The 21782-nt window shown below is 42.8% G+C and overlaps 1 protein-coding gene across 1 annotated transcript; it reads left to right on the top strand.

Moving 5' to 3' along the window:
• Positions 1–8123: 8123 nt before the first annotated feature.
• Positions 8124–9735, top strand: LOC137031889 (uncharacterized). Its single transcript, XM_067403285.1, has 2 exons — positions 8124–8431; positions 8967–9735. The coding sequence occupies exons 1-2, from the start codon at positions 8124–8126 to the stop codon at positions 9733–9735; spliced, it is 1077 nt and encodes a 358-aa protein (XP_067259386.1).
• Positions 9736–21782: the final 12047 nt, after the last annotated feature.

Genomic DNA, 21782 nt, shown 5'->3' with positions numbered 1-21782 from the left:
TTCAGAACGACAATATCAATCACAAAGTTAGAATACAGTTGAAAACTCACCAGCAATCATTCACGCACAGGAGAAAACATATACAAAATGGAATAAACAGTCCAGCCAGCCTGATTCATATTCGTGATTTAGCTGCCGATTCTGCACGTCCACGCCCCGAATGAGCTGCGTATATTACATACCACTAGGGGGCGAGTTAGGGCTTTCTCACACAGCCGCCCCCAAATGTGAGTAAGGACATTTGAAATAGTGAGAAACCCTAACTAATTGGCAGGCTCAACAGGGTCATCATCAGAAAGCTTAGGGAGTGGGACTATACGGGATACAGGTCTCACATATGTACGATTGTATACCTGAACTTCAACTGTTCTGATACGTCCATCAAGTCCAGGGAAAATATTTGTCACTTTACCTACTGGCCAACATGTACGTGGAAGTTGTGAGTCCACTATCAGTACCACCTGGTCTAGACCAATTTCTCCTCCATCTTTACGCCACTTCTGTCTTTCTTGCAGATTCGGGAGATAGTAATGGATGAATCTAGACCAGAAATGGTCAGCAAGTACCTGGCTATGTTTCCATCTTCTGGTTCCCAAAAGATTACTTGAATCATAGAGCACTTGTGGAAGTGAGGAATCGTGTCGACCCATTAGAAGAATGCTAGGTGTAACTGGGTCTAGATCCGACACATCTGAGGACACGTATCCCAAAGGCTTGGCATTTAGGATGCCCTCTACCTCAGTGAGCACAGTACGCAGTACAGTTTCAGTCACTGTTTGATCCTTCAGTACTACCTTTAGGGCCTGCTTTACTGACTTAACTTCCCGTTCCCAAGCTCCCCCGAAATGAGGGGCACCAGGTGGAATAAATTTGAATGAAATCTGTTGTTCAGTGAGTTGTTCCTTTAGTTGAGGCATCATGGCTTCATAGGCTGCTCTCAACTCTTTGTCTCCACCAACAAAGTTGGTACCATTATCGGAAAGAAGCTCAAATGGTTTCCCTCTTCGAGCTATGAATCTGCGGAGAGACATCAAGAATGCATCTGTGTCAAGGCTCTCTAAGAGATCAAGGTGGAGACAATGGGTGGTCAAACATTTGAAAACTATTCCCCATCTTTTCTCTGTTCGTCGGCCAATCTTCACTGTGAATGGACCAAAGCAATCCATTCCAGTGGAATAGAATGGGGGTTTGTACAGACGTAGACGTGCTGGTGGGAGGTCGGCCATTTTGGGTATATTAGGCTTGGCACGCCATTTCTGACAGTCCATACACATAAGTTGATGCTTCTTGATAGCTTCCCTTCCTCGCAGAATCCAGTATCGTCTTCTCAGCTCGGCAAAGACTCTTTCTGGCCCAGGGTGTAAAAGGGAGGCATCATAGTCCTTGATCAGAAGCTTGGTTAGGTTGTGTTGGGGATCAAGCACAATAGGATGTATTGCATCCAATTCCATATGCTTAGCATGTCTTAGTCTCCCTCCAACCCTGATAAGTCCACTATCTTTGTCGTACTCAGGGGATAAGGATGCTAATCTGCTGTTGGATGGTAATGGTCGTTCAGAGGCGAGAGCCTTAAACTCCTCAGGAAAGGAATCTTTCTGAGCCTTTTGTAGTAGGAGCTTCTCTGCTGAGATGTAACTGTCTGGATCATCTGTTGGCTGCATGGAAGATGTAGCCGCCCCATGAAGGGATGTCACTGTAGCCTTTAGTAGCTCAGTCCAGGTACTAAATTGGTCGACATCATGAAGGGGAATGTCTGAACTAGTGTATATATGCAGGCAAATTGCTGACTTTTTCAACTCTGCCTCTGGTTCAGGTTCATCTGCTGGCAAAGTGGGCCAATATGATTCTTGCTGATGCAGGAAATTTGGTCCATTAATCCATTGACAAGGTGGGGTTAAATCCTTTAACGACTGTCCTCTTGTTATGAAATCAGCAGGGTTGTTCGCTGAATCAACATACCTCCAGGAATCAATATCGGTAAGTGTCTGAATTTCGGCCACCCGTGTCCCGACAAAGACTTTGTATCTGCATGAGTCCGATTTAAGCCACTGGAGGACGGTCGATGAGTCTGACCAGAGAATGACATGATTAATGTCAACAGTTAGTTCAGCTTGAAGGATATTAGCCACCTGCGCGCCGGTAAGTGCCGCACTAAGCTCCAGCCGAGGGATTGTCATTTGCTTACGAGGTGCCACTCGTGAACGGGCTAACACAAATGAGACATGCACACGTCCTTCATTGTTTTCTGTGCCATGTAGGCCACTGAGCCATAAGCCCTCTCTGATGCATCGCAGAATATGTGCAAATCCCGATTAAGGATTTCTCCATCCCCCTCAAATGGAGTGTAACATCTTGGGATTGCGATCTGATTCAAACTTTGAAGCTCTTGTTGCCAGTCTTGCCATCTGGTTAACAGACTCTCAGATGTGATTGGGTCATCCCACCCAAGATTGTTCTTCCACAAATCCTGGACCAGCACTTTGGCTCGGGTAGTAAATGGAATTAGATAACCCAGGGGGTCATATTGTGATGCCAAAACTCTGTAGACATTACGCAGAGTGGGTTCAAGGCATTCGGATTGACTGGGTTTGTAGCTGAATGAGTCTCTGAGGCAGTTCCATAGTAGCCCAAGTGTACCTTCCAGAAGGTCAGTACTCTTTTGTGATAGCCAGAGTTCACTATTCTGTGATCTTGCTTCAGAGGGAAGATGCTGGATTACCTCGGGTCTGTTGCTGGCCCATTGGCGGAGCTCGAATCCACCTGTGAGCAAAAGTTGCCGTAGGTCGTCTACTAATGCTCTAGCTTCAGCAACTGTTTGAAGGCTATGTAGACAGTTGTCTACATAAAAGGAACTTTTGACTGTTCTGACTAGAGCTGGGTCTACTTGTGGGTGGGTCTGAGCGATTTCCTGGAGTGCATATATGGCACAACATGGACTGCACGTTGTGCCAAATGGCAAGACTTGCCATTCGTAGATCTTAGGCTGTTCTGTCCTCTGCATGTCTCTCCACAGAAAGCGCATGATAGGCTTGTCAGTTGGCAAGAGGCGAACCTGGTGAAACATGCCTTTCACATCTCCGCTGATGGCGACAGGGTATTCGCGGAACCTCAGCAAGACACCAAGTAAAGACGGACCAAGAACGGGCCCAGGCAGGAGGATGTAATTTAGAGCTTGGCCTTGGTATGAAAAGGAACAGTTGAAAACTATTCTGTCCTTGTGGTTATGCGTCACCATATGGTGAGGGATGTACCATGACTCAGGAGACTGCTCGGCTTCTTGAGTTGATATCTCTGTCACATAGCCAGCTTCTTGCAGTTTCCTCATTTCAGAACAGTAAGACTCAGCTCGCCTAGGGTCTTTAACAAGTTTACGCTCAGTGCTTCGAAGGTTCGCCATTACTGCTTCTTTAGGGGCTTTAAGAAGTTCAGCATTGGGTCGTCTAAGCAAGGGAGTGGCATAACGCATAACTCCGCTGACTTCTACCCTTGTTGTATGTGTCTGGAGAAGAGCAAGGGCATACTGGTCTTGTTTGGAACGAGTGGCTGTCTTCTCATTAACATAGGGCAGAGTATTAATTTGCCAGAGGCGTTCCACGTTCTTTAATAACTCTGTATTCTGTGTGGTTGTGGTTATGTGGAAACACTGTGTGGGGGAAAGAGTGGTTTGACTGAGCCCAATAGGACCTTGGAGGGTCCAACCAAGTCTGGTACAGACAGCAATCGGTCCTTTGGCGGGTCCCATGCACACTGGCTGAACAGGAGTAATCAGGTGAGGCATATCAGACCCGATGAGCAACAGAGGTTGGGCTCGGTCTATCAAGGGCAATGGCAAGGACCTAATATGCTCATACTTGCGCTGAAGAGCAGATACAGGGTAAGAATGTTCGGAAAGTCTCAAGTTATCTGCGGTGAAAGCATGATGAATCAGGTATTTCCAGCCTGGTTTGTGCAAGGGTGACACATGAAGGGAAACAGTGGCTCCATGCAGATTAACTACATCCTGATGAACGGTGCGTAGAGTGAGTGTTTCAGGCGAAGTATGGAGATTCAGCTGGTCTACAGCCTGTGACAGAACAATACTACGCTCTGAACCATCATCCAGCACCGCATATGTTTCCATGACTTTCTCTTGATTGTGCAGTAAGACCTTGATTATCTTCAACATTACTCTTTGAGATCGGTTGGGCCGGTCTAAATAGACCTGAGGGGTCGGAACATTGACCAACAGCACACTCTTGTGGATCTGTAAGGCTGCATCATGCAATATGGTCAGATGTAACTCTTTACAATTTGTACAGGTTCTTTTCAGAGTACAACTGTCTGGAGTATGCATTCGCCCACATTTCCAACAGCGCTTCTCTTTGGATATCCATTGTACTATTTGCTCTGTGGTCAGTATCTTGAACTTGGGACAGGCATTAAGGAAGTGGTCTTTGGTGTTACAGTATGGGCAGAAGGGTTGAAACTTAGAAGGGGTCTTAGATTTCGTCTGTCCCTGCGAAACTGAACTAGCCTCAGATGAATACAAGATGGATGTGGATCTCTCTTTTGGGCGAGAAGGTACTGACCTTTGCTGATCTTTCTTGACAGATCTGGCATTGTCAGCCTGATACAGGGTAGCTGCTTTATTGGAGATGCGCTTCGCCTGTGACTTCATCTGCAGCCATGCAGACAGATCAGGTAATGTATAGGTGCGATCTTTGCCGGTTTGCAGAATACCTCGGCTGAAACAGTACTCGACGAACCCATCGCGATATGATGGTGGCATCTTGCTTAACAAGCGATCAACATGAGAGCCACAGCGCAGCTCGTATCCATTTGGGCCCTCCAACGTTCTGAGCATCCCTACTAGTGTTTGGATAGATAATGAAAAGGAGTCAAACGCTTCTGCATCACCGAATTTGACTGCTGGTGCATTCAGTATGACACCTAATTCGGACTGTACCAGCTGACGAGGTTGGCCATATTTATCCTGGAGTGCTTGTAATGCGGTTGTGTATGGCCTGGGGTCATGCATGTATGCTTTGGCCAACTGGAGAGCGCTAGGAAGTTTTAAGTGACTTAAAAGGACCTGATATTTGTAATGTTCACTCAAATGAGGCTGGTTATTCATTACATTATCTAAGGCCATCTTCAGTAGTGCAAAGTCACTTTCCCGGCCAGTGTCAAAGTATGGGATAGCTGGCTTGGGGACACCATAAGCTGAGGCAGCTAGCATTTCCAGACCAGGTGGTTGGGCTGGGGAGGGGTACAATGCTGCCTGACTATGAGAGGTGTCAGGTGGGGGAACAGGATATGGTAATGCTGTCCAAAGAGGGCTAGGATTCGTGGTTTGGTAGGACTGAGTATGTATGGAAGCCCCTAACGTCACAGGAACCGTAGGTGGGGCTGTAGGTAGAACACTAACAAAGGGTATCTGACTATAGGTGACAGAGGTGTCTGAGTAATGGTGCGGTCTGGCCACCGCAACTGGGTTAAAGAGTGAAGGAGCAGCATAATCTGGCCTAGACATTAATATGGGCTGTGCAGTAACTAGCGAAGCTGATGACCTTGTAACTATGCTGGGCTGGGTTACTTCTGCAGCTGAGGGGACAGAAATGAACGGGGTTTCAGCTACTGAAGCAGTAATGTGTGCAGCAGGTAATACAGGGGAAGGCATTACTGGTGTCACAGGTATAAAGTTAACATGGCAAGGGGTAGAATGACTAGGCATTACATGGTCGGATGATTTAAGATCATCGGTAGCAGCAACTCTGTGCTGTCGAGCGCTTACCTCAAACAGAGGATCAACAGCATGGCTGGACTGTGAATCAGGAACATTAACTTCTTGTGATTCCTGTTTAAGAAGTGCACAAACATATTTAGCAGCCTCAAGCTCATTTTGAACCTTTTTGAGACGCCGCCGAGTCTCTACCTGCTTAGCGAGTAACTCTCTAGCCTTAGTGGCTTGTTCCTGTTTATACTGCGCTTCTCTAGCCTGAGCATCAAGTCTCTCACACTCTTTATCAACAATGGAATCCTCTTCAATCTGCTGTTGAAGTTCTTCCAAGTCTAGAGTCTTTAGCCTTTCCTCCAACATGGCGGCTTGAAGATCAGAGAGTCCATGTCTGGGAGATCTGCGTTGTGCACTGTGATGGGATCTGGATGAAGTATTGGAAACCGTGCCAGAAGAAACGGATCTAGACGCATGTCGTGATGGTCTGGATGGTCTCTGCGAAGACAAATCAGCAGGAGGTGGCTCTGGATGTAGGTTAGGTGGGAGCTGGACATCATAATCGGCCAGATGGACAGGAAGGTGTCTCTCTCTTGGAGGACGAGGTCGAACAACAGGCTCATTTGCGCTGGGAGTTGCACTGGGAGTTTCAGGATCCATCTTGATACACGCATCCGGCTCGAAGGACCATATTCGAGCGTATGGGACGCTCAAGGGGGTTCAGGTGTAGTGCACCAAAGATGGGGTGTGTGTTTCCGGTAAGAGAAACAGGAGAGGGAATCCCAGTTTAACTCGTTTAATCAAGGAGGTTTGTATATGTTACTTCACACATGTGGTCTATAATAAACAGAAAGGAAATAAGGAAAACAGTTGTAAATATATCAGAAAATTGACAAACATTCAGTTATTAAGTAATATTAATTAACATACATAGTTTAACTGCGTGCTGATTATATTAATAAATAATTAAATAAACAATGAAAAAACAGATCGCATGATCGTTGCGAATGCTCAATATTACAAAGAAATTATGCAATGTCTTCAATTTCAACATTTTCAAAAAACACTGAACAAACTGGGCGATATGCAACCAGTAAGTGAACATAATATCCATACTTCACTGGAAAAACACTTATTTTCAAGATCAAAGTCCGATATGAAAACACCCTGGTTTCACTTTGTGACGCAGTTTCAAATGCGCTCAATCCACGGGCTAATATCAACATTCAGAACGACAATATCAATCACAAAGTTAGAATACAGTTGAAAACTCACCAGCAATCATTCACGCACAGGAGAAAACATATACAAAATGGAATAAACAGTCCAGCCAGCCTGATTCATATTCGTGATTTAGCTGCCGATTCTGCACGTCCACGCCCCGAATGAGCTGCGTATATTACATACCACTAGGGGGCGAGTTAGGGCTTTCTCACAATACTGTAGTAAAAAACTAAAGTATACTACAGTATTTATTACAGTTTATCAGTTCACTATATTGCAGTATGCTGTAGCATTCATTAACAACATGTTGTAAATACTATAATACAGTATACTACAATTTACTATAGTATAGTATTTTTTCACCTGGGTTGAACAATTAATAAGGAATAAGGATATTCTCATTTTACCACTTTCGCCCACCACAAGCCCCAAAGTTATATTTAACTCCGTTGACAGGCTTTTTTCTCTAATTACACGACGATGAATAAAGCTGTTTTAATCTATTATCTAATCTATAACATCCCCTGAAACTATTTATTTAGTGAGCAATATCCGCTAGCATGCTTTAATACACAAGATAATTTGATTCAGATGTACTGATAATATAAAATCTTATAATTTAAACGGTTTACCTTTTAAAAGTGCATCACAAACGGTATGTTCTGCTGTAACTCTACGGCGCGGCTGCTACTTCCGGGAACTATTGAGAGGCTCCACGAGCCGCCATTGCTGTAAAAAAACGTTCCATTGGAGTCTATGGAGTTGTCGCAACTCTCTCTCTCTCTATGGCTCTGTCTTAACCGCCGTACCTCGCACGTCCGTCATGTTTGTAGTTTTTAAACACTTTTTATTCGTATTTGTAGTTCTAATCGAATCATCGTCCACAGCGCAATGTGTTATGGGCAATATTAGCCGTTAGAAGTGTGCACGGATCTGCACTTCGAATGGACTATATGCACGGGTTACTTCCTGTTTGTCGTTAAGCCAGCTCGAGCACTTCCGGTGAACTGTTATGCTGTGTTCACACCAGACGCGACTTGCGCGAATAAATCGCGCTATTCGCGCGAAGTTGGGCGCGTGAACATTTAAGTAAAATTCGCTTCATTCGCGCGTGAAATTCGCTTCATTCGCACGTGAAATTCGCTTCATTCGCGCGTGAAATTCGCGTCTCCAGTCACATTGCAAAATGGCTGACTTGGATTTCGTTGAGAGAGTAGCTGCGCTTTATGTGCTTTGGAAGGCTGAAAAACGGCGTAGATCCGTTCGGCGCCGTGTCTGGGTCCATCAGATACTTAAGAGGCACACCCAGCTTGGTGAGTTTCACCAACTCCTCCAGGAGCTGCGCCTGGATGACGGCCGCTTTCAGCGGTACTTCCGACTGAGCCGGTCCCAGTTTGATGACCTGTTGTCCCGTGTCGGTGGGAGGATTTCCCTCCAGGACACCAACTACAGGCGCTCTATTCCACCTGCAGAGCGCCTGTCCATCTGTCTCCGGTGAGTAAATCATTTAATATTCAGTGTGATTACAAGTAATTAATGACTCCACAGACATATAGTCTTCTCATTCTTCTGAACACACATCATACAAGACTTTAATGAAATGGCAATTAGCTAGTTTACAACAGTCAATGTGGGTTTTGAATTGTGCAGGGAACTGCTATATTATAATATTGATTAATAGACTGTTTTTGCAATGTAGCAAACAGAGCAAATACTAAATAAAGGTAAAGTATTAAGGGCACTTTATCAAGTCTGTTGTTGTTTAACTGTAAAAAAAATTAAAAAGAAATGAAAATGTCACAAACACCAGTATTATAAAATCAGAGCAAATGCTAAATAAAGGTAAAGTATTAAGGGCATTTTATTAAGCTTGTTGTTGTTTAACTGTAAAAAAAAAAAAAAAAAAAAATTAAAAAGAAATGAAAATGTCACAAACACCAGTATAATAAATTTATATTTGCTAATATAGAATTGCAATCTGCATTTATAACAATGTTTATTTTATTTTTTTATTTTCTATCTCATTCAGATATCTTGCCACTGGAGACTCCTTCAGGACGATCGCCAGCAGCTTTCGTGTTGGTGTCTCCACCGTCTGCAAGATTGTCCCAGACGTGGTGACTGCAATCTGGGACTGCTTAGTGGAAGAGTTTATGGCTGTGCCCTCCACAGACGAATGGAGGTCCATTGCAGAGGGTTTTGAGGAGAGGTGGAACTTCCCACTCTGCTGTGGAGCACTGGACGGCAAGCACGTCCTGCTAAAAGCACCCCCCAACACCGGATCCCAGTTCCACAACTACAAGGGAACATTTTCCTTAGTTCTCCTTGCTGTTGTGGATGCAAGGTATTGCTTCAGGGTGATCGATGTCAGGGCATATGGACGGTCGAGTGATGGTGGGACTCTGGCCAACTCAGCCTTTGGCCAGGCACTCCGTGGTGGCACCCTCCAACTGCCACCTGACCGTCCTCTCCCAGGAGCTGACCACAGAGGACCCCAGCCCCATGTCTTTGTGGCAGATGAGGCCTTTCCCCTCAGGAAAAACCTCATGAGGCCATTCCCTGGGCGCACCCTTCCCCGAGAGAGAAGGGTCTTTAACTACCGTCTCTCCAGAGCCCGGCTGGTGGTGGAAAACGCCTTCGGAATCCTGTCCTCACAGTGGAGGATGTATCGCCGCCTCATAGAGGTTCATCCTGAGGTTGTGGAGAGGTGTGTGAAGGCGACGTGTGTCCTCCACAACTTTATGAGATCTGCAGAGGCACCTGCTGTTATTGGGGCGGGGCAGGGTGCAGAGGACTAGCTGCAAAGTCTCGGTCGGGTTGCAGCGAATAATTCTGCCAGAGAAGCCATCCGGGTCAGGGACAGCTTCATGGCTCACTTTACAGCAGAGGGAGCAGTCCCATGGCAACCGACCGAGTAATAGATTTTAAATCCTGTGCTCTTTATGTTCATGTTTAGGTAGTGTAAATATTCCCACCCTTTTGTCTTTTCTTTTGATTTACACCCTTTATATATTGTAAATAACATTTTCAACCTCTCTTGTAAATATTGCTCTTTTTCCATCCTTAACTTTTAAATCTTTCATCATTTTTCAATCATTGTTTGTTCAAGTTTAGATTGTTACAGTTTTCTTGTTTAAAATGATAAATGGAGCCAGCCTCCAAAATGAATCCCTGTCTCGTTGCTGCATTGTCATTACACTATACCACATTACTGGTCCAATCACAAATAACTTTTTTTTTTTTTTTTTTTTAACTATACTATTGTGAGTGTATTTGCAACACAATATAATTAGAATGAATGCACAAATTTTTGCCATAAGTATTGTAGTCTTAACATAGAAATAATATTTTTAAGTAACAAATATAAATTATGATTTGTTGTGCACAAAGTAACACACAAACCTCTTTGGTCATTGTATAGAACATTTATTTATACAAAATAAATCAAATCAAATAAAAAATATAAACTATATTTACAATATATAATATAATAATAACAACTATTTACATGCAGGAATAAAAAGGATCTTGCTTGGAAGAGGGAAGAGTGAGGGCCATAGTGAAGGAGAGGAGAAAGGAGAGAAAGTCTGGTTCATTCCCTGCAGAGATTGCTGCCTCATTTTTAAAACTATTGTGTAGGCTCCAATTGTTCCAAATTAAGCACAAATGTGCTGTTTTCATAAATTAATTTGTGTATTTGAAATTTAACAAAATCTTTAGTCTGAGGCGGCATCCTCTGCAGGGAAGGGACCAGACTCAAGAGGAAGAGCTCATCCTCAGAGCGTGGAGGTGGCGCTGGAGCTACAGGACGGCTCCGGAGTACTTCTAGGAGCTCCCGCTCCACCTACGATGGCTGCTCCCGAGGCCTTCTCTGAGCTCTTCTTCTTTGCCCTGTATCAAATGATAACACATTTTGTACGATGAGAAGGCAGAAAAGGATTAAACTCATTCACAAACCGTCAGTGTGTGAGGCTATGAGTGCTTACTGTAAATTTAATTAGCATGTTGAACATGGTCATTATTGCATGTACACACCTGTGGGTACAGCAGCAGATGTTGAAGGGCCGGCAGGGGAAGCAGAAGCAGCAGTAGATTCTGGCCGAGGGGACCCAGGCTCACTGCCATCAAAAGAACCAGTGGGCTCTGTCATGACAATATTAAATATTAATACAACATTACACACATTGCACATTACACCAGCCAGACTGAAATTAATTGAGCTTTTTCATCATAAAAATAAATAAATAAATAAAAGTAACAAATATGCCCTGCTGTGTTGCTTCACTTGTCAACACACCTCCTGTCTCTGAGTGCCCTGCTGCCTCTGTCTCACCCTGGTCCTCGGTGTGGTCGTACCCTGCGGCCTGATTCTCCTCATCTCCCCTCTCCATATTCCCGCTTGTCTCCCGTGGGGAGACAAAGGGGTCGAGGAAAGACAGGACCGCAGAGTACTTCCACTTTTTCCCTGACCCTGCTGCTGACCCACTCCTCTTCTCCGTCTCCTTTCTCCTCTCCTTTAAATACGTGTCCCTCAGATTCTTCCACTTCTTTCTGCACACTTCCTCTGAATAAATACATCAACTTGTCAGCGGGACAGTAACTTGTAAAATGCGGCGAATAAACTCAATTTACCGGCTTTAGCTAGCTTCTAGTCTCAATATGTATATATAGCTCAAATTGAGTAAAGAGCGTTTATGACAACTTACCAGATTGTCCGACCTCCTCACTCACTTTTCTCCAAGCAAGATCCTTTTTATTCCTGTTTCTGTAGTAGTATGAAGATGTATCATACAGCTCCGGGTATCCACAGACAGCCACGATGATTTTGTCGTCCATTGTTGTTTCGGATTTCTGCCGCCACTCGTAACCACGTCACTACTAGAGCAAGCTCCTGATTGGTTAACGCGGCGCGGAAATTCGCCAAAGTTCAGATTTTTCAACTTGCGCGATTCGCGCGAATCGCGTCATTCGCGCGAATCGCTCAATTCGTGCCGCGTCATTCGCGCGAATCGCTCAATTCCCGCCGCTTCATTCGCGCGAATCGCGCCGCAGGATGTCAATTCGCGTCTTTGCATTGACTTAACATGTAAATCACTCGCGCTTACCGCTTCATTCGCGTCCGGTGTGAACGCACCATAGGCCGGGTTCACACCGCAAGCGGCAGCAGAGCAGAAGCAGCGCGTATTTTTTCGGCGTCCATGTTAACAGAGGAGAGCGTTCACACGGCACGCAGAGGCTGCGCGGCAGCGCGGCAGCGCGGAGCAGGAGCAGAGCAGAAGCAGCAGTGCCGCGATCGTTTCGGCGCTGGGTCTATTTTTGCTGCTCTGCTAACGCTCAATTAAAGTGAAAGTACACCTTTGATGGACAAAATAAAAGTGATTTCACACAAAAAGTGCTCAAAATGCACAGAATAAGCATATCTAGTGTGTTTTAACAAGAATTTAAGTATGTCAGGAGAGAAAATTAATATTAAAAAATATTTATAGAAGATTTACTCATTTAAACGTGTTTTTAATTATTCAGTTTGGGTTAAAGTATAGCCTATGGTTTATTATAGAAAACTAAACTAGCCAGAAAATATGATATATAAACATTATTTTAGTTATTACACAGACAGCCATATAGGCTCTTGCATACCCAAATCAAACCCGAGTTTGCTGTCTTTTTCGCCGAGTTTGCAGTCTTGTAAACATGTTCATGCGTCAGATGATGTAAAACACAAAGCTTACCTCATTCGTGTGCAGCAATGGATGACAGGAGGCTTTTATTTATTTATTTTTATTTAGGCTTTATGTTTATGTGAGTGTTGTACACCTTGCATGTTAACAAACTTTCAAGACTATCAAGTTTAACAATGACCAATTATAAAAACAAATTTATAGCTGTCTTTGTAAAGAAATGCTCACTTTATATGCAGCTTCGAGACGCTGCTGTGACGCTGTACAAACGCTTCCAGTGTGAATACTCGCGCGTCTCTGCAGCTGCAGTTCCCGCTCACGCGCTGCTTCCGCTCTGCTGCCGCTTGCGGTGTGAACCCGGCGTTAGCTGTTCATTCTGTAGTCGTTGTACATCGACACAAAACCATCTATGGTTGACTTTTTAATGTTGTATTTATATTTTAATGCAGTTATTACATTTACCTAATTTGCCAATAAACCAGTTTTATTGATTGCAATAAAGACGAAGCTATTGGGACTATTTAAAAATGCCCTGTCTGTAATTAGACACGCACACACATTTTTTCCCCAGCACTTCAAATGTTATTTTTAATGCGATGACCACAAACATTATTTGTTCATCCTTCTGAGATTGTCCCCATTGTAAAACCGAACGTTTAAAAATGTAGGAAATTTAACATTTGATAGAAAAACACTTATTTAAAAATAAAAAAAGACAGCAGGTGGCGGCAAAGTAGCATTTATTTGCGCACATATCAGCCATTTCCTCTAAACGTTTTTCACTTCGTTTTTGACTAAATATTAAACATTATAAAATAACTAGGTTTGAAAAAACATTTTGTCAATGTTAAGTATGAAATACTCACAAAATCTTATGAAAAACAATAACTTTTATTGTGAATTAATTACACAGAAAGCGAGCACCGCGCTCTCCCTTTGTAATCACAGCAGCTGTCAGTGCAGCGCAAGATCAATGATTTCAGCACACTAGTGAAAACACACATTTTATTCAATTAATCTAACTAAAGTGCACAATAAATATTTAATTTTTGAAGCTTTTTTTCTCATAAAAGTGTGAAAACTAATGGTCGAATTGAATTTAGCCGAGGAGGAACATTGAGTTACGTCTTTATTCATTTATTTTCTATGCTGTCTTACGTTTGAATAACTAAATTAATGCTATGCCTGACTATTTAAGTGACTATATTCTGATTATAAACTAAGTATTACACTACTGATGCTCAACACACCAGCAAATGACATCTCACCGGAAGTTTTCGAGCTGGCTTATATTAATGCGGAAGTTCTAAAGAACGCTCCGTGCATATAGTCCATTCTAACCGGAAAAAGTACACCATCCGGGTATCTTTGGAATACTCATTTCAACATACTACGATTTGGGACATACTAATTCTTTTTTCGAATACTATTTAGGACGCATAGTATGCGAAGTGGGACGCAGCAATAGGCTTAAGTGCAGGTTCCGAAAGTTGGTCGTTTTGTCGCTATGGTTACACACACACACACACACACACACACACGCGCGCGCGCGCGCACCGTAAATTGCTCTCTTTTATATGGCAAAAGTGGGAGACATAGAGCAAAATAAATAAACTAGCACCAATTAAGTTTTCGTGCACTATATTCAAAGTCATCTGAAGCCATTCCATAGCTTCATGTGAAACTCGTCTTCCCACCGCTACAGCTGTCAATCATTCAGCATTTAAACAGCGCGTCGCGTTCGGTAACGACAGTCAGCACGATAAAACTCTCCAATATGATATATTCCCATTATAATACTTGATATGTAGATAAAGGGCTGTGGATTTGCATAAAATGACTTTATCTTGCTGGAGTTTATTGCTGTTTCTGAACGATGTCATCATACGCTACAGGATGTCTGTTAGATCGCACAACACAAGGACTATGAATTCGTGTCACACGCACAATAACTGGAATTTAAAAATGAAAGAATCATATGATTAATAAACTGTTAGATACAGTCAGATATACACAGGGATTCTCTTTGTACCGTGAACTTTTCAATGCGCAGCACAACTGCGCGCTCTGACTCTATTGCTTCGAGCGCATCATTCTGCACCCTGGACGTGCATTAGCGTTTTTTTGCTGTTGTTTTGAGCATTTCATTATCATGGTTTTGCACACTGAAAGATTATTAATAGCCTATTTTGTTCTGTCGTATCTATAGCTTGTTGCCCCATTAAAAAGCTGCACAATACATTTAAAATAAGCTTCTTTTAATGTTACATTAATATAAATACATATAATTATTTACATAAATCTAATTTCATAATACAAATAGTAATTTTAAACTTTTTATTAACATTTGGATTTATAAAAATTACTGTCCAAAGTTTTTAGGCTAGAATATTTTTTTTGCTGCTGAATTATATACTCGCCTAGTTTACTTATTTATTTATTGGTCAGCTTATGAATATATTTTTATTCATTTGTTATTTTTCTCTATAATGAGATGTTGTGTTTAGTGCATTCTGGATTGGTTAACAAATCAAAGATAGAGGCTCCCACTAATAAATTAATTCAACAAAGGTAACCTCTTTTGCTACATATTTTAATGGTTTAAATGTGTACTCTACATGTTTGACCACTTATGAACTATCATTTAGCCTACTAGGCCTATATGTTGTGTACATGACTAATGTGCCCTACCATCACCAATAAATAAATTACTTTTAGAGCACAAAATTGTTTACAAGAGAACAAATTTCTTTATTGATCTAGTCACGTAATTTTGCTCTCAGAATACACCAGATTTATGCATTTAATTTTAAAATGTACAAAATTTTATATATATATTATATATATATATATATATATATAATATACGAACCCCCCTGGCATTTACTGTCCCCCCCAGGTTTAAAAAAAAAACACGAAAAACGGGACCTTTAAAAACTACAGTATACCAATTTTTGCAATTCTCTCTTGAATAATTTAAAGGGTTATTTCCCCCAAAAATGAAAATTCTGTCATTTATTACTCATCCTCATGCCGTTCCACACCCATAAGACCTTAATTAATCTTTGGAACGCAAATTGAGATATTTTTGTTGAAATCCGAAGGCTCCGTGAGGCCTGCATAGGGAGCAATGACATTTCTTCTCTCAAGATCCATAAAGGTACTAAAAACATTTAAATCAGTTCATGTGAGTACAGTGTTTCAATATTAATATTATAAAGTGATGAGAATATTTTTGTTGCACCAAAAAACACAAAATAATGACTTGTATAGTGATGGCCGATTTCAAAACACTGCTTCAGGAAGCTTCGGAGCATTATGAATCAGTGTGTTGTGGCGAACTGAAAAGAAAACAGGAAAAAAATGCATACAAATTACTTTTCCAAAATGGGCGGAAATGATCAATCAGGAAGTAAAGAGGAAATGGTATAAAAGGAAGGGGAAACGGAAGGAAGACAGGTAAAAAGAAAAAAAAAAAAAAAGAGAGAAAGAAACGTGTTGGTTATTGAAGTGGGACACATGCTACCTGAACCGAACGCCTGCCATTGTTGTTGCTGGATTTTCTGTGCGCTGACCGGGTGCAATCCTAAAGTGACGTCAGGAACTGAGCTCTGCACTGTTTGCCTTCCTGGTGCAACATACCTCCAGCTACCTCCCAGTTTGACTCGCCTACTACAGGTATTCGCATGGGTTGACTCCGACATCTTCTAACCTCACGGGAAATCGCCTAACCTGTTCCTTGGCAACCGGACGCGATCGCAGAGTGACGGCGGAATTGATCTCCGGAATGGTTCATCTGCCGGGTGCATCGTAACCCAAGTTTGTCTCGCCTGCCCAGGTATTCGCATTGAAATCCCCAAACTACTTCCAGGGCTCTCCGTCCAGTAGTGTGGCCGTTACGCAGCCAGCAACCATAGCAACACACACACACACACACGCACGCAAACACGCTCGCTTCCTCACTACAAAGACACTGAACGAGATGATCGCTGGTCTGTTTTTGTTTTTTTTTTGTTTTATATTGTGGTTGTTTGAAATTTAGTAATTAACTGGTTAAAAGGAAAGAAAAATCGATTGTGAATTATGCAATGTGAATCACAGAATGTTTTTTGGTATTTTGGTTGTTACTGACAAAAGAAATATACAAATTCTGTTGAAAAATGAATTGAGTAACTGTCTTGTTTTTTTCTTTTCCCCCCCTTTAAATAACATTTATCTTGATCTGAAAGCCTTCATTCAGTGACTGTCATTTAAGCCATTTTGAATGGCGTTTTTTTTTTTTTTTTTTTATCGGTGGTTTATGAGCTGTACCGGGAAACTAAAATTATTATTATTTTTTTCTTGACAAGTTTTGACTTGTCTGGCGCCCGAACAATTGAAACTTTAATGCTTTAAGTTAAATCGGGGCGGTCACCGTTACAGAAGTGGCGCCCGAACAGGGACTTGAACTCTTTGAAAAAAAAAAAATTGTGTGAACTGAACCCAAACTTTGGGTAAATACCAAAGACTTTGAACTTGAATTTTGAATTTGTGATCTCTGAATATTTGCTGCTAGGGAACTCTGAGAACTCTTTTGCATTAACTGGTTGGACATTGAACATTATTTTTGTGTGTGTGATTTAATTGAATTGGATATTGAGTATTTTTTTTTTTGCTTTATGAACTTTGGTGAACTGTTGTTTTGGAAAACTGTGTCAAGCCATTCAAGTCAAGGGACTGGTGTGACTACCAATATAACAAGTATCACTTTAAGAACTGTTGGGTCAATTTTGTGTTAAAAAAAAAAAAAAAAAAAAAAATTGTAAACCTCTGTGAATTGGTAAATTCTGTATATATTTTTTTTGGATTATGAAAGCGTAATCCCTCTGTAGTTTGTTATTTTGGTGCCCCATTTCCCCCAAAGAATTTACATAGGCCCATCAGTATTTCCTTTTAATTTTTATTTTTTTTTTTACATTTTACAAATTTGACATTGCCATTTTACACACACGTCAACCATGGCCCATACCCCCCCATCACCATCCACTTTTGTGGCAATTGATCCTCCAGATATTGCAACACCCAATTGGGCCCCGGTGCAACAAACTCCACAACAACCACGACAACCACTTCATGTTCCCACCTTCTACTCCACACCCACCCACTTTCCTAGTCCTCCTCCAAGAGCCCAGGTGCGCTTTGCTATTCCACCACCAGGGGAAAATGCTCCTCCACTAACCGATGCTATGCAGTTGTGCACCTCCACAGAAACTACGCAAACGTCGCCTCCTTCAGGAATACAGCAGGACTTGCCTGGATATCTCCCAACTCCTGGCAGAGGAATTTATCAATTGTCAGCGCAAGTACAAGGGAACTGGGATATCCTGTTTAATCACCTCAAGCAGCAGGACGAAGCTCTGAAAGTACTCACCAAGGAACTTGCAACTGCAACTTCACAGCATGATGCCAAGATTGAAACCTTGACTGATAAAATTAAATCCAACCACCAACAGCTTCAGAACACGATCACTGCTCAGAGACAAAATGAAGAAGAGGACACTGATCAACTGACAAAAGCCCTGAAAGTGATGGTAACGGGAGAACTAAAGAAAAGTGAACGCACCATAGTCTCTGAAGTTCAGTTCATGGTACAACAATTGCAGCTAGAGGTGCAAAAAGACATTCAGAGCATGCAGCAAAGTGTTCAAAAGGACTGTGACCAACTTACCCATGAGATTAGTCAATGTAATGTCCAACTGAATACCTTCAGCGACTCCCTGAAAGAGCTAAAAGAAGAAATGGTTAGTTATTTCAAGACACCTGGAAAAACTCTGACTGATTTTCAAAGCTTACCTAAATCACCCATTTACACCTCCGCTGCAGAAGGTGAAACAGTCCCCCACACAACCCCGTCTATATTTCCACTTCCTCCGCACCCAACATCTATGGTCAAGAGTGATCATTTGAAGCTTACCTTCCCCACATTTGGCAGACCATCGGATGATAGTGACCCTCTGTTATATTTAACCAGGTGTCAAGACTTTATGGCATTACACCCTTTGGATGATGCAGACATTCTGGCAACCTTTCGCACTGTCCTCTATGGAACCGCACGGGACTGGTGGGAAGTGGCAAGGTCCTCTGTTAGCACCTGGAATGAGTTTGAGACAGCATTTCTCTCAGCATTTCTCTCTGAAGACTATGAAGACGAGCTAGCTGAGCATGTACGCACCAGAATTCAAGGAGAAAAGGAGCCCATTAGAGATTTCGCTTTCACTTACAGAGCTCTATGCAAGCGCTGGAAACCTTCACTGACAGAGAATGAGTTGGTTAAAATGATACTAAAGAATATTAAACCATACCTCGCCAGTCAACTTCGCAGTAGAGTAAGTACAGTGGATGAACTGGTAAAACTTGGTCATCAGCTGGAAAAAGACTATGCTCAACAGTTTCATTATGATGGGCGGACAGTCACTACACCTAAGCCTACCTCCAACCGGCAAGCTGAAAGACCAGTCGTCCAGTGCTGGAGATGTAAAGGTCAGCATCCACCTGGCAACTGTCCACAATACTCCGTTTTGCCTTCCCCATCACCTCAAAATCCACATCAAACTGCAGGAAATAAGCGAACTTTTCCCTCACAGAAGACTGGAGGAATGCCATCCAGTAACGCTCTGACCGTCACACCCCCATCCCAGCCATCTGCCAAAACAGAACCTTTAACTTCTAAACGTGAGTCCATACCTCAGCAGTTAGTTGTGCCTGTAACCATTGGCCACTGGACAGGGAAAGCTATCATTGACACAGGGGCAAGCTATACTCTCTTACATGAGAGCTTGTGGACCGAGCTCGCCTCCGCTGACACACTCTGCCTTTGGTCCCTTGGACCCCTCTACTTGGCAAATGGCGAGACTGCAGTACCTGTAGGGTGGACAAAAACAGATATAACCCTCCACAACCAAGTCTTTTCCATACCTGTAGCCATCCTTTCCTCCAAAGCTCTAGTGTACTCTGTGGTCTTAGGATTGGATTTTATATTCACCAGTGGGCTGCAGATCAATGTTGCAGATGGGAAATATTCTTTCAAGTCCACTCCCAACAAGGAATATCCTTTCCAGCCTGGACAAGCTAGCATTCCTGCTAGAAGAATTCTGCATCTGGAAAAGAAAGCACACAGAAAAAGGTCAGACCAAACTCTTTCACTGTTCAGCTCTATTCCTCCACCGCAAATCACAAGGGTATCCCAGCCTCCAGATAATCTGGATGATCAAACTTTAATAAGGACCCTAGTAGACAAAGCACACTTACCTTCTGAAAGAAAGTTTCAACTACTTCATCTCCTAGAGAACAATCCTCAAGTCTGTACTCTCCAGCTCGGAAGAACAACTGTACTCCAGCATTGTCTTTATACTGTCCACCCTGTACCCATCAAACAGCGTCCATATCGATTAACCCCAGAGAAACAAGATGTGGTACAAGAACAAGTTAAAGAAATGTTAAAAAATGGTCTCATCGAACCTTCACACTCTGCTTGGGCTTCACCCATTGTCCTGGTCCCAAAGAAGGATGGCAGCTTGAGATTCTGTGTGGATTACAGGAGGGTCAATGCTATCACTGAGAGAGATGCCTATCCTCTACCTAATATTACTGAGATCTTGGAATCCCTCTCCGGCTCAGTTATTTTCTCCAGCATTGACCTCAACAGTGGGTACTGGCAGGTAACAATGGAACAAGAGAGCAAGTCCAAGACTGCCTTCATCGCTCCATCTGGGTTATACCAGTTCAATGTGATGCCCTTCGGGCTGAAGAATGCTCCAGCAACATTTCAGCGATTAATGGAGACTGTGCTAGGTGAACTACGAGGAAGAATATGTTTTGTGTATATTGATGATATTATCATTTACTCACCCTCTGTCACCCAACACTTCCAGGATCTGCAAACTGTCTTCTCCCGGTTGCACAAAGCTGGTTTAACCATCAACCTGAAAAAGAGTAAATTCTGCCTTCAGGAACTGACATTTCTAGGACATGTGGTAAACACACAAGGCATTTCTGCTGACCCCAGCAAAGTAGAGGCCATCCGTTCTTATCCTGTACCAAAGAACCTTAAAGAAGTTCAGCGATTTCTCGGACTGGCAGGGTGGTACCATCGGTTCGTACCCAATTTCTCTCGGATTGCAGAGCCTATAAATGCCTTGAAGAAAAAGGGACGTACTTTCCAGTGGTCACCACAATGTCAACAGGCCTTTGAGAAATTGAAGTCGTGTCTCACCTCACCTCCTATACTGGGACATCCTGATCTCCAGCTTCCTTTTGTCGTCTACACTGATGCCAGTGACTCAGGATTGGGTGCGGTGCTGACACAACGGAAAATGCAAGGCTTGGAGGAAGTCATGGCCTATGGCAGCCGCACTTTAACGAAAGCGGAGATGAATTATTCAGCTACCGAAAAAGAGTGTCTGGCAATAGTGTGGGCACTAGAAAAATGGCAACATTACTTGGAACCGAAACTCTTCACAATAGTTACAGATCATTCAGCTCTTCAGTGGGTCATGAACTCCACAAAAACCACGGCACGACTAATCCGTTGGGCCCTCCGCCTGCAGAAGTTCGACTTTGTAGTTGAGTACCGAAAGGGAAAACTCAATGAGGCCCCAGATGCTTTATCTCGAATGCACTCTGCACCTGGATGCCACCTGTACTCCACTCAGAAGGAGGAACCTGGATTTCCAATTTCAGCAGTAGACCTCTGGGAAGAACAACACAAAGATCCAGGAATTACGAAGATATTCCAGTCACTAGCAGAAAATGATTCTTCTGTGCAAGACCAATATGAAGTAGTGGAAGACAAATTATATCACCGAACTCCTTTGACAAATGGACAAGTGCACTACAGAATCTATGTTCCTGCCACCCTTATCCCACACATTCTACATCATTATCATGCTCATCCCTTAAGTGGTCATTTGGGAATTCACAAAACTTACCAGAGAGTACACCAGGTCGCCTTCTGGCCAGCCATGTGGACATCTGTCAAACAGCATGTGAAAAGGTGTATAAAATGTCAAACCTTGAAAAGTGAAAACCGCAAACCTGCTGGCAAAATTCAACAGACCACCACCACTCGCCCAAATGAGATGTTGGGAGTAGATATCATGGGTCCTCTGCCTCGCAGCCCCCAAAGGTAT

This window comes from Chanodichthys erythropterus, chromosome 1 (assembly GCF_024489055.1).
Source record: "Chanodichthys erythropterus isolate Z2021 chromosome 1, ASM2448905v1, whole genome shotgun sequence".
Taxonomy (NCBI): domain Eukaryota; kingdom Metazoa; phylum Chordata; class Actinopteri; order Cypriniformes; family Xenocyprididae; genus Chanodichthys; species Chanodichthys erythropterus.
Note: the sequence above shows the minus strand (reverse complement) of the source record. Positions and strands in the feature narration are given on the sequence as shown.

Excerpts from the sequence above, each read along its gene's own strand:
- LOC137031889 (XM_067403285.1), top strand. The coding sequence starts at position 8,124 with ATGGCTGACTTGGATTTCGTTGAGAGAGTAGCTGCGCTTTATGTGCTT. Across the intron at positions 8,432-8,966 it reads CGCCTGTCCATCTGTCTCCG|ATATCTTGCCACTGGAGACT; the intron begins GTGAGTAAATCA and ends TATCTCATTCAG.